Source organism: Vanellus vanellus (assembly GCF_965231255.1).
Source record: "Vanellus vanellus genome assembly, chromosome: 1".
Classification (NCBI taxonomy): Eukaryota; Metazoa; Chordata; class Aves; order Charadriiformes; family Charadriidae; genus Vanellus; species Vanellus vanellus.
In genome coordinates, this window is record NC_138905.1 from 72,687,343 (window position 1) to 72,702,820 (window position 15,478).

Sequence of the window (15,478 nt, forward strand, 5' to 3'; positions counted from 1 at the left end):
CCTGAAATATTAAAAAGTTACAGTAGAGAGTTTAATGTTCTTAGTAGCTTGGTTGATGGAAGGAACAAGAGCACACTGAAGTGGCACGAGGAAAGCAAAACAAACAGAGTGCTTATCTGGAGAAATAAAGCAGCTGATCTACACTTACACAGGAGCACAGATCTCAGCGTAGAAAATGAAATCCTCAGCTACAGAAAAAGCAAAATAGAAAGCCAGAAGCCAGTTGTAACAGAAGTCTTGGTACAGGACTGAGAGAAAAATGATGTCGCCTGGACATTAAACATATAGAAAACAAGCGGGGAGGTAGAAAAAAGAAGCGATAGACAGAGCAGACCGGAGGGAGGGAAGCCTCGCTATTCACAGCACCCATCAGACTCCTCTGGGGACCAGCTGTAGGTGCAGAATTTTGCAGAAATTATCACAAGAGAGGGCAGGTGCACAGCCAGTGTTGGGGAGGAGGTGCAGCCTTCAGGGAAAAAGAAGAGCGGAGGAGAAGTCATTCTGTCACAGCTTTTACCTGCTTCTGTGCTATGCTGGTCCTCTCTAGGAGGAGCAGAAATGTAACGGGAAGGAAAGAGGTTGAGTTAAAGTGAAATACTGGGAGAGGAAAAGATGAGGAGAAAGTAGAGTTCAAGGCAGAATGGGCATCGGCCATTTCAGAGGTAGAAAAAGGAAGCTGAGAAAGGAAAGAAAAATGCGAAAGTAAAGCTAGTGGGAACAGCGAGGCAGAAAGGAAATAGAGGGAAAGAAAAGTGATGTGCTAGTGAAAAGCAGTATTTAAAATACTGAGCAAACAGAATACAGTGCTTTTTTTTCTGTAGGATTCTTTTGGTGGTAAGGGAATTGACTGGTGAGGTAATCGAATTACAAAGTTTTAGGGAACTTGATGCAGGAGACAACAGCAATTGTTAAGTCAAAGAAAAACCCAGAAGCTTTTAGGTATTTCATGCCACATAATGAGGGGGGCAGAGGGGCAACCTACAGGACTGCAGGGATGCTAACTCTAAGTAAATAAATACTTCAAAAAAGATATTTTAAATATGCAGAAATCTGTAGGAAAAAAATGAGACTAATATTGCTCAGTAAAGAAAATTTAATTTCAGAAAACTAAAAGTATAAGGATAAAAGGAAACTACTACAAATCAAGCTGGGTTAACCTTTGCTACAAGCTGGGACAAATGGAAATAACTGGGGAAAAAAAGAGATGTATTAACAGCAATATTTAACCAGAGAGCTACAGACTGTGTGTGATCCATGAACTACTAAGTGTTTAATGAAAGATAACCATGTTTTCTGTGAATACAACCCTGCCTCCCCTGGAAAAGAAAGTTCCACAAAGCAAAAAAAAAAGGTTGAAAACCATTCAAATGACAATAGTATATGAGAATATACAGAGCATAAAACCTAATCTACAGACTAACAACAGAGATTATGCAAGAACTAGCGAGACAAATGACAGTGGGTTTCTGGTTGTGACCGAGTGACCCATTGCCTTAGAGGATGGACCGCTCTCCAATACAGCAGCTGTTGTCAGTGATGCTTGGTGTTAGCAACTGGCTTACTGGAGCATTTTTAGTTTCTCCTCCAAAAATTCCTTCCTCTCTTGTATCTTTATTACTTTTATGTATATCCATGTCACCCTTTTTTTGTATTAAAGATGTCTTTTTTTATCACTAAACTAGCATTTTCTTTAACCCAATTAAAAAGCCTTACACGTGAGCACTAGCAGAGGTAAAAACAAAAGATGACACAGGGAAATAAAGGACTAGAAGAAGTGGTAAGTGGAGAACACTATGGAGCAGAAACTAAAAAAGTTCAAAGCAGGTTAAATTCTCCAGAAATGGAGGATACGATTGGAGAGATTCAATCAAATAACACAATTTTTCTTTAAAAATGAGATAGGACTGATGAAAAGGAAGATGAATTAAGGTAACTCTCTTTCTGAGTACTGCAAGACCAGAAGCACCAGATTGCAAATGAGAAATCCTGTGCTACAGAGATTTGAGAAAATATTGCACTCTTGGAAAGACTGAAATATTTGAGACACAGCAGTTGTATAGCCGAAACCAAAAAGGAAATTTTTCCAGATACTTACATTTGAAAGTAATGTCAATCGTGTAATTTTCAAAACCAGATCTGAGATCAGAATACTATAGGGATCAAGAGACCCAAAACTCAGAAGAAGGCTTCTAGAAGAACACAGTTTTAACTTAGTAAAGACTGCGAGAATTAAGTTGGCTGCAGAACAGGGCTAGACCAGATTACAAGTTTTGAATGGGAATCCAATTGATGCTATGGAACTACATCACAAAATGAAGAAGCAGAATAGATCAGAAGATTCAAAGGTGAAGTCTAAAAAATGCAACCAACCAGAGTGAATTTTCAAGAAATAATGGAAGGGACTGATTGGCAGAAAATGCACAGCTATATTCATAAGAAGCAAAAACATTTTGCAAAAGCTTCCCATCAGTGACTACAAGTTCTTTTAAGAAATATTCTACGTGGGGGGTTCTTTGTGGGAATTGTTCAAACGATAGCTATGTTTCAGATGGGATTTGTCTCCTCTGACTACAGCACTTTATGATATAGGTCTCTACTTCTGCCTGGGGAAGAATCCCATTGTTGTTAAGGGAGTGCTAGTCAATGTAGTCAGAACAGTTCCAGATGTGATTCAACTGAGCAGATGGATACAGGTACGTACATCAGAATAAGAACTGCACCATAGGCGATATTGACTATATTGACTAGCCCAGTGCTGCTGTAAAAGCGGCCTTGGGAGATATTTTCATTTTGTCAGAAAAATCCAGTCCCGGTACCTGAAATACAATGAATATGAGGTGGATATAATTTTGCAAGTAAAGTTTCAATAACATTTTTTTCGGTTATATACCTATCCAGCACAAGCAGGTAAAACTCATGTCATGCAGTGAACAAAATATTCTTACTGTGAGTAAAATATAAATTAGATGTAAAGGAAACAAATGTGAAAGAACAAAACTCTGTCTTACCTCCCATGGGGAGAGCTGAAACTACGGAAGACTAGGAGTTCACGAAGATAAAATGAAAAAGATGTGCATAGGAAAGCTGGAGTACAGGAAAACACAGCAAAATAAGAACAGAATTGCTAGTAAACAGTCCAGGCCAGAAAGAAAGTGCTAGGATGATAAAAGGTGAGTGCTATTAACAACACAAGTGTCAGAACAGATACTAGCTCGTATCTAAATATTCTCAAGGAAACTTTAGATCAACGAGTTAAGAGGTGGCCTGGATTTGCCTATGATGCTGGGAAAATTGCAGACTAAAAATAGATTACTTTTCTTGTTATTCTGCTATAACACTATTAAAGAATATCACTGCTACACTAGTAATCTTATGTCTAGTCCAGAAAGACTGACATATGTATTACACCAACTGTGGTAATTACAGAAAATGGACCATGATTTGATTACGATGTTAAATGTCTTGCAAAAATAGTATCACTTAAAGCACTTCATGGCCAAGGCATCCACAACATAATGGTTTTATGGAAAATGTCATCAAGTTTGCAACAAGGGTGCCTACAAAATTCTCAAGGATGAAAGACACTATTATTTTGCCTTACTCTGAAAGCAAACTACCAGTTGCTGAAAGTTTAATGGGGATAGCTTAAAATTCATTTTATAGTTGGCGGTATTAAATACAAAGATACTGCAAATTCTTACTAGACCCATTAAGAAAAAAAAAAGGCGGGGTGGGGGGGGGGGGAGAAATGCACATGAGAAAAAAATCACGTAAGTGAAAGCCCTCGCAGCCATGGGGCTCTGTGTATCTTACATAACACAAACCACAGGTGAAACCCTTCCAGATATCCCACATGAAGTTTCTCCTTATTTGTCCAAGCAATTACTGAACAAAGACAATTCTTCAGAGAACCACAGGCCACCTTCTGCTTCTTCCAGAACAGAGAAACCTTATGCATCTCCTAGAATTTGAAACAGAGCAGGTTTTTGAGGAGTTGGATAGCAGCAATGAAGAGAACTGTGTGAAGAAAAGCAGGTGCTGAAGTCTACCGAATACTGAAGACATCTGTGAAACAGGGGAGCCAGCTGAGAGACAGAGAATTTATTTGTATTGTACTGTATATGATTTTCTTCTGCGTGATTCAAATGAGAGGGTTATTTGAAAGACAAAATCTCCTGGCTTCAGCCAGCCGTGGCTAACAACTACTAGTGAGAGAAGTGGGATATTGAGATGACTGTAATTCCCTCACAAGTTCTTTCCTTGGTAGTATTATTTTAAACTAATCCTGGTAATAAATGTGATTAAAAAATGTAATTTGACTCTTGTGCGAAAAGTCACAGACAACCATTGGTTATGGTAGGCTTGAGGGCTTCCTAAACAAGAAGGCTGTGAAATGGTGCGAAAAGGAAGAAAAGAAGGTTCCAGCAAAGCAGCTCTTGATCTTGAGGCCTCAATCTTTTTTGAGATATTGAATATTATATGATCAGTAAAAGAAACCTGAAGGTCCCGATTATGGTGTCTATCATTTCAGGCTGGAAGACTGGACGAGAAGCTCATCATGGTACACATGACATGGACTGTAAAGTAAACAAGTCTCTGAAAAGAAACTTGTTACAAAAAGAGTGTTCTCTGTTCAAAATTGCACTGAATGGTCAATAGGATTCTGGCAAGATGATGATGGTTTGGAGAGTAATAAGCCCTTTTGCTTTTCTGACGTTGCCTGCCAGGGAAAAGGACATCTCACGCTCTGGCTTTGGAGTTTGATTTGTATTAGTTTGACAGGATCTTTAAAAGAAATCAGCCTCATATAAGAATTCACTGTCCCAAAGGTAAAAAACTTTCATGCAACATAGCTATACCTGGAAATCATTAATTTCAGCTGAAAAAAAAAAGTTTTTAAATGATCAAAACTGCTATTTCTGTCAAGCACAGATTGCAAAACTTATTAAACTGTAAAATAAACGCTTTGTTTCTCCTGCCTGAGTAAGTGCAGGCTTTAGTTCTGTATCTCACAGCCTGTGAAAACAGCCTGCTAGGATATCTCGTGCTGATGACAGGGAGGCTAATGACCCAACGCTTGTTCAGTCAGACTGATGCTTTACACTAACCCAGAAGAGGACCACTGTGCCACATCTACCAATGACCCCGAGAAAAACTTGCAGCCTTCAGAGTTACCGGACAGGAGCCCTGAACTGTTATCGGGTTCTTTATTTAGAGAGGATCCATTCTACCAACAGAGCTGTCTGTGGAGTTCATGTTAGACAGCTTTTTTCCTCTTTCTTACTTCCTCTGACCTAGGCTAATTGTTTCTTTTATCTACGCAGAGATACCCTGACTCCAGAGAACGTCAATCAACGTATTTGTTAATTCCCTCCCCCTCTCTGTCCCTGAGGAATGTAGCCTAAAAGGAGTGGTTCTTCTCTTCCCACCCCACGTGTTGGATCTAGTTATCAAGCGACCTCAGGACAAGTTGGATCAGCTTAGTGATCTAATGGGAAACAAATTATTTGAGAGGATTTGTGATTTATTTTCTACTAGATCTGCAAACTGATCTAATTCACCATGGGCTGTAATATTGTTGCAGAGGCAAGAAAAAAATCCCATTTAGGGACGGGGCAAAAAGGAACCCACCCTTCAGAAACAGCTCCCTCATGAGAATGTGTAACATAAAACTGCACCCCCAGCAATGTTTTTTTTCTTGCAATGTCAAGTGTTATGTTGTCTTGCTAGTTACATAGCAAAAAAATGTGAAGTCGCAGACTCCATGAAATCACCTCACCCAATTTGCTTCATATTGACAGAATACACAGAATCAACCCTGACGAACACAAGTCAGTGAGGAGGTTTTAGATGGGGCCCGAGGACTGCAGGCCACTCCCTGCTTCAGAGACTATTTGCTTCGTCAGATGCTCCGCTTAGATGTAGTCCTTTTTTTCTTGGCTCATCAGATGTTCATTGTCACCTCATACCTGTTGGGAGAGGTGTGGGTAGATGTCTCTGAGTCTTATTCAATGAATGTTCTCCCGATGCTGGTTTTTAATTAATCCCATTTAAAGGGATTCGTTGTTTTGTGGGCAGGGTTCTTTCACTTCAGGAATTTCAAATATTTTGATTATGAATACATTATTGAGCCAAAATTATTTTTGTTTAAACATCAATAAACTTACTGCTCCCTTAGTACTCCCTGACCCTGAGGGACTCGCTAGGAAAGCTACTGTCATGGGGAGGTAAAAGAAGAAGGAAAAGAGGTGGGGTCGGAATGGAGAACCACGGGAAAAACCTCAGTGGAGCCTGGTTTTTACTTTATCCCAAGCTTCCAGTGATGGACGGCCATTATACTGATGGGAGGTCTCTGCCTCACACACAGATTAACAACTTGCTCCACATCCTCCATCCACTTCCCATTGGCGACGGGAGCAGCAGGTAGATCAGGCCATACATGTAGAAAGCAGAGAACAGTTGTGTCAGTGCTGGTCATCACTTCAACAGTTTGTCTTCAACTCTTCTGCCAAAAAAAAAAATTGTTGGCCACTTATGGATTCCTCTGAGTCTTATAAATCGGATTGACCAATTTCACATTTGGAATCATTAGCTTATTTTTACAGTAAAAAAAGAATGATGTGAAAGGTACAATATGTAGAATCTTAAATTATGCATGGAGTTGTTATGGTGATATAAACTGCTTTTAAAAGATACTTTTACTCCCTTGGTGGTATGGCTTTTTAAAAAACACTATTCTCGAGTCCTTCTTTTAAAAGCACTCAAGCACTTATCTGACTGTAGAAAAGACGTACTTTTATTGAACTTTGTGAAAACTTGGTGTCGTTTGTTTTTATCAAAATTTTAGACTAACTTTGAAGCAAAAGTTTTACCCATGGAACCAATAGCAGCCTTCAGAAAGAAAAAACCGCTGGCACCGGCCTGCACAAATGGTGCAGGTGTGGTTTCCCTCACACTGTTTGCAGTTCATGAGCTCTGTGCCACAAAATGGTAAAACTCTGGGCTCCCAGAAATCGCTGCCAGTTCATGGTGCATGGCATCATGCAGGGTTAGTTCCTGTAAATACAGTCATAATGTGCTTTCCGGGTGTTCCATAACTAATAACAAATTTTATTTGATGACTGTTTAACATAAAATACAAAAAAGGCCCTGAACAATGAAACTGAAGCAAGATCTTCCATCACTCCCTGGATGAGCTTCCTATTCATGAGACCAGCAAATCATGTCACCACCCTATAGCCCAATAATTATATTTACAAAGCAATGTGACTTCAAAGGGGGAGGAGGAGCACCTTCAGTATACTCATAGAACAGTCTCAGCTTCAGACTAGCTTGTAGCTTAAAGCAAAAGCATTTTCCTGGGAAGTAAATGAAATGGTTTTAAATGCCCTTCGTCCTTCAGGCTGAAGAGGTTTTCTGTAAGTGTTCGTGGTGGTGACTCTGCCACCAACCTGTTTGCTGTGAGTTACACAGAAACTAATCTTGTAAGTCCTTCTCAGGCGTGGCCCGAACACGGCTGATTTATCAGGCCTCTGCGGCGCTCGGAGGAATGTCTTGCCCGAGAATTCAGCCAGGCTCTGACATATTTCAGGTACCGCGCTCTCGGTTTTACCAAGATGGCGGCAATTCTAAACATATGCAAAGCTGAAAGAAGGCGGCAAGGCAAGGTACTGGCAAAATTTAGTTGCCTAAGGAAGGCGTTTGGCAAAGCGCATGCTGGGATTAGGCAGGATTTATGCACCTAAATCTTACCTAAATCCCTAACTTATGGTTCTGGGCCAGTATAAGCCTAGCTGTGCTGCACGTCCTCCTCTGCTAGAGAAGAAAATTGATTCTGCCTGGTGGAAGGCATCCAGTGGTCTGGAGATCAGGAGCGCTCACTCTCTGCTTCAGTTAGGCTGCACGAGGAAGTACCAGGATATGACCACCACCACCTCAGGAGCCCAAAACACACGTGATTTCCCCCATGCTGTTGCCAGGCAGCTTTCCGCTGCCCTTGAGAGGAAGAGTCATTATTCACTTCTACTCATCATCCAAGGGCTCTTGCTCTTAGGAGAGAAGGGAACTGTTTATAGAGTAACTGGTGTTTTCTCCAGCATATCTTTTTTCTGGTAGACTATAAATCTCAGACGCTGTCAGTGGTGAGTGGAAATGAAGGCTATTGTTAGATAGGGAGGAAATCTTATCTTACACCCAGTTACTTAAAGACAACTTAAGACCTGCTCACATGTTACTGCTTTTCAGGTTTGGGATACGTTGTGTGGCGCAATGGGTTTTAAGGCTTTGGCCACACGGTGCGGTGGGGACCAAACCACACAGCAACCTGTTCTGTCGAATTTTATTTTTCCCCGAGGTGTTCAGAACAGGAAAAAGGACAAAGCTGCTATGCAGAATACCGTCAGCTGTGAATTTCAGATGTTTTTGTGGTCAAGGGAATACCATCAGACTCCCCAGCTTTACTCCTCACTCAGAAAGTGGTTCTGTAAGGACAGATTCTCTTAGAAATATCACGGCCACAACATGGGTTTAGTCATTTCCATTTGTCATTTATAACTTAAAGGTGTGCATAGCTATGTATAAATGCACACGCAATCAGACTATTCATGTGGATAGAAGTATACACACACACATACACTTTTCCATTTTTGCAGACGTGGATTTTACCCGAATTACTACCACCTCCCTAAACACCGAAAACACGTACGCGTGTCATATCCTAGATCTCTTTTGGAGGACAGGCACACGGTTCAGACAGGGCTGTTTACATGAAGAAAAAATATGGCATCTCCTTCTTCTTGCTTCTGAAGACTACACCTTCATATAAGAAATTTAAAAAAAAAAAAACAAAACCAACGCAGCTTACAGTTGAGGATATGAGAAGAGCGTTTACACCCCCGGTGGAAATCCGACAAAAGTTTTTAATAATTTCCTGCAGGAACGCGTGTCTTTTAAAGACCCGGTGAGCGATTCCCGGCGGTGGTGCCCCACGGTCGCACCTCCCACCGCTGGGACGCCCCGTGCCCGCCGCCAGACCCGGGGAGGGGGGGAACGGGGACGGGGACAACCCACCCCTCCGCCAGAACCGCGGGACTCGTTCCCCCGCCGACACGAAACGCGCTGCGCTCGCCTCAGCTATCTGACTGCGACACAGGAGCGCCTCAGCACACACCCCCACCCTCAGACCGTTACCGGACTGTGCCCTCCTGCGCCGCCCGGGCCAGGCCCCCTCCCCCCGCCCGCCCGTCCGTCCATTGCCCGCCGGGGCCTCCGCGCTCCCGGGCCCCGGTTACTTCCCGCCCACCGCGGGGCTCCCTCCCTGAACGCCCCCGCCCGTCGGTACACACTGCCCGCCCCCTCCCCCCCCCCCGCCCCGCCCCAACGGCCGCGGTGGGGGCAGGCGGCGCGTCCCCGCGGGCAGGCAGCCAGGCCGCCGCGCGCGCCCCCGCGGCGGGAGGGAGGGGCGGGCCCGCGCCAGGCGGGGCGGGGAGGGGCGGGGCGGGGCGGGGCGTGCCGCTGCACCCCCCCCTCCCCCTCGCGCTGTGCCCTCCCCCTCCCCAAGGTGTTGGCGGCGGCGGCGGGGACGCGCTCGCTCGCGCCCGCGCCGTCCCCCCCCTCCGCTTCTCCCTCCCACCCTCCCCCCTCCCTCCTCCCCGCTCCCCTCGGCTCTCCCCGGCTGCGCTGGTAGCAGCGGCGGCGGTTCGGCCATGGCGGCCCCGGCGGAGCTGAGCGCGGAGCGGCTGCGGGCGCTGCCCGGCAGCTGGAGTTACGGGATCAGCCAGGGCGGCCGCGTCTTCTTCATCAAGTGAGGCGGGGGGCCGGCGAGGAGGGGAGCGGGGCCGGGATGGGCGGGGGGCCGGGAGGGGCGGGCGAGCGAGCGGGCAGGGGGGAAGGCGGCGGCGGCGGTGGGGCTGCGCCGCGCCGCGCCTGCCTGACTCGGTCCGTGTGTCCGTCCCCGCAGCGAGGAGGCGAAGAGCACGACCTGGCTGCACCCGCTCACCGGAGAGGCCGTGATCACCGGGCACCGCCGCAGCGCAGGTAGGAACCCCAGCCGGGGGCCGTCGGGGCCCCCCGGCCCTTCCCCGGCACGACCGCCCCCGCCCGGCCGCCCGGCCAGCGCCCCCCTCCTCCGCTCCGCGCTCCACCGGGGTCTCGCCGAGCCCGTCGCCCCGCGCCTCCCGCCGCTGCCCCCACGGGCTCCCGCCGCCCCCCCGCCCGCCACAGCCCCCCAGCGGCGGGCTCGGCCCCGCGGCCCTTTGCCTCCCCACCCACCGTGGTGGCGGGCAGCGCCAGCGGGTTCGCCCCGGTGCCCCCACGCCGCCCGATGCTGGGAACCAGCCTGGTGCCGCCGCAGCCACCCGAGACAACTCCTCGCCCCGCGCTGTCCGCGCTCCCCTCACTTCTCGCAGTTGTGTGCCCCCAGGTTGAGCAGGAATGACACTACAGCGCAGCCCTGCGCGTCCGGCTTGCCGTCAGCGTGCTCCTCATCTCTTTCTTAAAACGCTTTCCTTTGCACCCCTGTTTTCCCTCTGTGTCCACGTAATTTCTCTTTCTTTGCTTGCTTTCTGTTGCCTTGTGTCACCCCTATAATATTGTGTTGTTACCCTTAGAGACCGCCTTATTCCTCTCGTGCTTCTTACAGGCTGCCCCGGTTATGCTCACCTGCATATAGCATCCTTTCTCAGTTTGGCATTAAACCACTCGTCTTATTTCTGTTCCCAGCAGTGCCTAGATGTAACCACGATAGATATATTAGAAATGTAGAGGCTGATTCCACTAAACGTAGTCACCTAGAAACCCTTTTCCTCCCTGCACTTCCATCTAGGCTGAGAGTGTGGGTGGTTTCTAAGTGACTGAGAGAGGTGGAATAGGTAGGAGGAAAAGGGTCTGAAACATTAGGAATAACTTGGGAGGGAGGAGGGTGGAATCGGGTCGTCTTTGCTACTGCTGTTTTGTTCCACTCTGGAGAAGTAGCAGCAGGAGGTGCTGGAGGAGGAGGATTTACAGCAGACACTCTGGAGACCCAGAGCCAAACTCTGACTGCTGGAATTGCACACAGGCTGCATATGCCACTGGGAGGTGGTGGAGTGTAGTAATAAGTGCAGTTGTTTTTATGTATGTAATCACTTGGATAATCGCAGGAAAATCTGCAAGTGAATTGGACTATATCAGATTATTTGCTTTTTATGTTTGGTTAATACTTACGCATTAAGAAATCAGAAGCAGCTTTTTAGAAGACTGGGCAGCCTTTTTTTTTTTTTTTTTTTTTTGAGTTGGGAATAGTTTAAAAAGCACAGTTTTCTGGCTATTAGAACTCGGTGGTTTGATCTGCAATTAAGGGCTGTTGTTCGTAAAAAGTCATTTAATGCCGGGAAAGAGAACTACTGATTGCTATCAGGCTCCTCTCTTCCCCACTTTCAGTACTTAGATTAATTGAGAAACTGGCCTTCATCTACAGCAATATGCATGGGAGCAGATGTATGTGAAGTGCTTTACGTGTTGGACACTAACATTAGCTGAGAATTAATTCCTTTTTTAACTATTACCAGTGTCTCTGACTGATGGTGATTTCCCAGTAATTTTTTAAGTGTCTCATTTGCTTCTGCCATTAAGTGCCTTCTAAAGGAAATGCAGTTTGCTTTTGAGTATCTGGAGTATTGTATGTACCGTAGCAGAGTTATTATCAGGTAAATTAAACTTGTTTCTGAACATGAGTGAGGCATGACCTTGGATATGCTGACCATGATTTGTCAATCAGATACTGAAGTGTCCGCAAAACAAACCCGTTTCTGTAGTTTTCCTCATTCGTGTGTATGTTAATGAATCTCTTCATACATAGATATAATCAAACAGATTAATTCTGGGTTTTGTGTCTTGTTTTGCCCTGACTTTTTTTGGAACCTAGTCAAAATATGTTTGAAATATGTCTTCTCTTAAGAAACAGTTTTTGAGCAAATAACACTTCTTTTGGAAGTCTATATTATTGTAAAGCTCCTTATTAAATAATACTGTGAGGTACTTACCAGACGATGAGGAGAGCTTTGCCCTCTATTAGGAACTGAGGTGTTTTTTATTCCTTGAGATATTCAGCACTGGAAAGGTACTTTTTGTAAAGTTCTTATAGCAGCCATAAATACTAGAGAGACTTCCTGTTTGCTGTACTTTGCCCTGTGCTGTTTTCGAAAGACACCTTGATTTTTGTTCTAGAGAAGACAGGAGTAACGAAAAAAGGCAGCCAGAGCAAATAAGTTAACTGGGGGGCAGGAATCACATGACCCAGACTGAATATTTTTTCTTTTAATTTGGAAATGCATTCTTGCTTTTATAATTCAATGAGTGAGCCCTACACATCAATTATTGTTTTTATTAACTGGGGCCAACTTTTAAGGGTAGTGATATATCTAGAGTTGCATAGGGGTGCCCAACATCTTCAGAGCTTCCATTACGTCAGGAAGCTGTTACTTGAAAAAAATTGACCATTAGTGGTGGCGGTTTGTTGTTTTTTTTGGGTTTTGTTTTTTTTTTTTTTTTTTTAATATGTGGGCTCCTGACTGTCAAGAGTGCAAACAGAGAGGGAAAAGATGTACCCACTTCCTCCGCTAGATTTGCATTGAAAATTATTTTCATGTAAAACTGAATAGAGCTGTAAACACTGCAGGAACACTTGTTAGTCACAACAGTGCTGGAATTATGCTAATATAATGCTAATGCTCTTGCGGTGTAGTTGATATCATGCCTGTTAAGATGCTTGTGACTTGCATGTAACGCAAACTCAGTAGCTTGATTTTTGTTTAGAACTCTGCCTGTCAGGTAATTTGATGCTACTGAAGTACAAGGCAGATCTAGTGATGACCGTGAGTTCTAGGTACTGGTCAAAGGAAGGAACATTGTTAAATAAGGGCACACTTAAACCCTTATTGTTATTATTTGAAAATGAGAAATTCAAATCGGATTTTTGTGCATGTAGCTTCAGATTACAGGATTTAAATTGAGACAGTACTGTGAGTCAATTCTAAAATATTTGTTTATAGGAGTAAAGCTTTCAATGTGTGGAATTGGACACACAGTATTTTAACTTAGTTTTAGGGAGTAGACCAGTATGGCTAGCGTCATTTCAAAAGCTAATTGGAATGTTTTGCTGCTTGTTTTCCAGACTTACCCACAGGTTGGGAGGAAGCTTACACTTTTGAAGGTGCAAGATACTATGTAAAGTAAGTGGAACTTTTATCTGTCACAATACTATAATTTCCAATTAGTTTGTCTAAATGTTACTGTAAGCTTGAATGTATTCCAAATTGAATTTAAATGTTATGCTATAAATCTGAAAGGAGTATTCAAGCTTGTCATAGTGTATGTAGTCCATTTTTTACCGAAGTCTGCACAGCTAAAACAATTTCCTGAGTTTTTGTGTTAATACTTTTAATTAAAGCTGCTTAAGGATTCAGATTCAAATGAAATTTCTGCTGGGCGTATGGCCATTTAGCAACAAATGTCCTTGCAAGTTGAGAATACCTTGAGTTTGTCTGTTTGTTTGACGCGTGTGTATACACTGTCATGCCATAAATGCTTTCAGGAAGGCAAGATCTTACTTTGTCACTGGGAGAAGAGTCTTGATTCAGCCCTATTCTCTAGTCATCACGTTGTTTAAAGCCACTCTGAACATTTAATGTGACTGTTTTCTTTGCAGACCTCCCGTTTCTGTTTCTAGCATAGATCTTTGTTACTTTTTTATTCATGTTTTAGTATGTTTTGAGGATTGTGTTCACTGTGGTAGATTTGCTGTATTGTCTTTTTGAATGAGAGCATGGAAATAGAGCTCTTAGAAGTCCAGAAGTCGTGCTGATCAGATCTGTACAAACTTCTTGCAAACTTTTCTTCTCCAGATAGACCATTCTTATCTGGAAAATGTTAAAGTGGCACCTATGTATATTTGTCCAGTTAATATGCTTCTTTTTCTGTTATTTAACAATTTGCAGGCTTTTCTTGATTCATTCAGTTTTTACTCACTATGCTGTGTGTTTGGTTTGCCACCTTTAAATGGATAGTGTTATTAGTGGGATAACTTGTATGAGTGAAGGTTACTAATAGTAATAGAGGTTACAGGCTGCAGGTCTGTTTTTCTGCATGTTGGTGTTGAGCAAAAGGTAGCTGCTCTGTGTAAATTGCATTATAGACATTGTGAGATGGGTGTTACATGTCTGTTGTGTGGTTTATTTTATATAGAAATGTGGTTGATTTGAGCCTAAACAAAATAAAAAATATTGAAAGGTAATGCTCGAAAAATCTGGTCGGGACTGGTACCAGGCTCTCTAGAAGGGGTGGTCCTGTTAATAGGCGACGCATTTGTTTTACTGTTCTATGCTGCCTTCTTGTCATTTATGTTACACTAACATTGTGTAGCTACTGACAAGAACTACACCAGACTGCAGACAGGAATGTACTAAGGATTTCACCTCTGGTGCTCTGTTCATATTATTAAATGAAGAGGAGTGAAAATTAAAGAAAGCTGGTTTTGTGTGTGCATGTAATATTAATAGAAATTCTTCTATACTTACAGATGGAACTTGTTCTCATAGAGTAAACCTAGGAACAAAGCGTTAGCTATGGTTACTGGAAAACAGCAACTTGAGTTTTCTTGGAATCAAAAAAGTGTGTGGACAGCTATTGTAGAGTGACTGATGCACTTATGCCCAAACTTACCAAGAGGCAGGTTGTTTGTGTACTCTTGTCCTTACAAGATCTTGCGTTCAAGGTGTTATCATAACTGTTAAAATGTACATTAAGCTGATTGTTTTGCTGATAGCCAACGCTAAATAGCTCTGTTTATATTTAAAAGTTGTGCTGCATCTTTGAAAACCTGTTGCACAAACAACACTTCTCTGTGATTTGATAGATGTAGGAGGGTAGCAGGGATGGTGCTGTCAAGCCTGCTGGAAGGCTCACATGGTATGACCAGTTTGGCATCCTTAGTTAAAGATGTGTTTGTTGTGTAGCCTCTCAGGCTGAGTTTAGACTTCTGCCCAATGACAGCTTCTGCTTTTGAAGCTGTCTAGCATTCAGCCCTACCCGTGCTAGAGAAGATGTGAGAGCTAACGTAGACAGGGCGACAACATTATAATCACTATCTTGTAACACTCGGCAGTGTAACTCCAGATGATGTGTTGATTATAATAATTCTAGTTGTCTGAGTCTAAACTTCTGTGGTGCTCCTGCGTGAGTAGGAAACAGGGCAGGTTGTTGTGACCTTGTGCTATGCAGGCACCCCCACGTGTGGATTTTTAAGTGTAACTTGCTCATTTGAGCGTACCGATTCACTAAATGTTAATGTTTATTATGTTGATTACAGCATAATAAAACTATATTAAAACTAAAAATGTTGAAAACCTGTTCGTGGTCAGATCCGAAAGACATATGTTGGTTTATGTTCCGGTAGGAGTTACGAAGTTACAAGGGAATGAATGTTAATGGCAGGCTATTGATG

The 15,478-nt window shown here is 43.6% G+C and overlaps 1 protein-coding gene across 1 annotated transcript; it reads left to right on the forward strand.

Annotated features, from left to right (window-relative positions):
• Positions 1–9,704: 9,704 nt before the first annotated feature.
• Positions 9,705–13,259, forward strand: LOC309670067 (pleckstrin homology domain-containing family A member 5-like; the record flags this gene model as incomplete). The annotated part of the gene is made up of 3 exons (XM_082480884.1): positions 9,705–9,802; positions 9,959–10,035; positions 13,151–13,259. 3 exons carry the CDS (start codon positions 9,705–9,707, stop codon positions 13,210–13,212), a joined length of 237 nt encoding a protein of 78 aa, XP_082337010.1. The 3' UTR covers positions 13,213–13,259.
• Between the last annotated feature and the right edge of the window lie 2,219 nt (positions 13,260–15,478).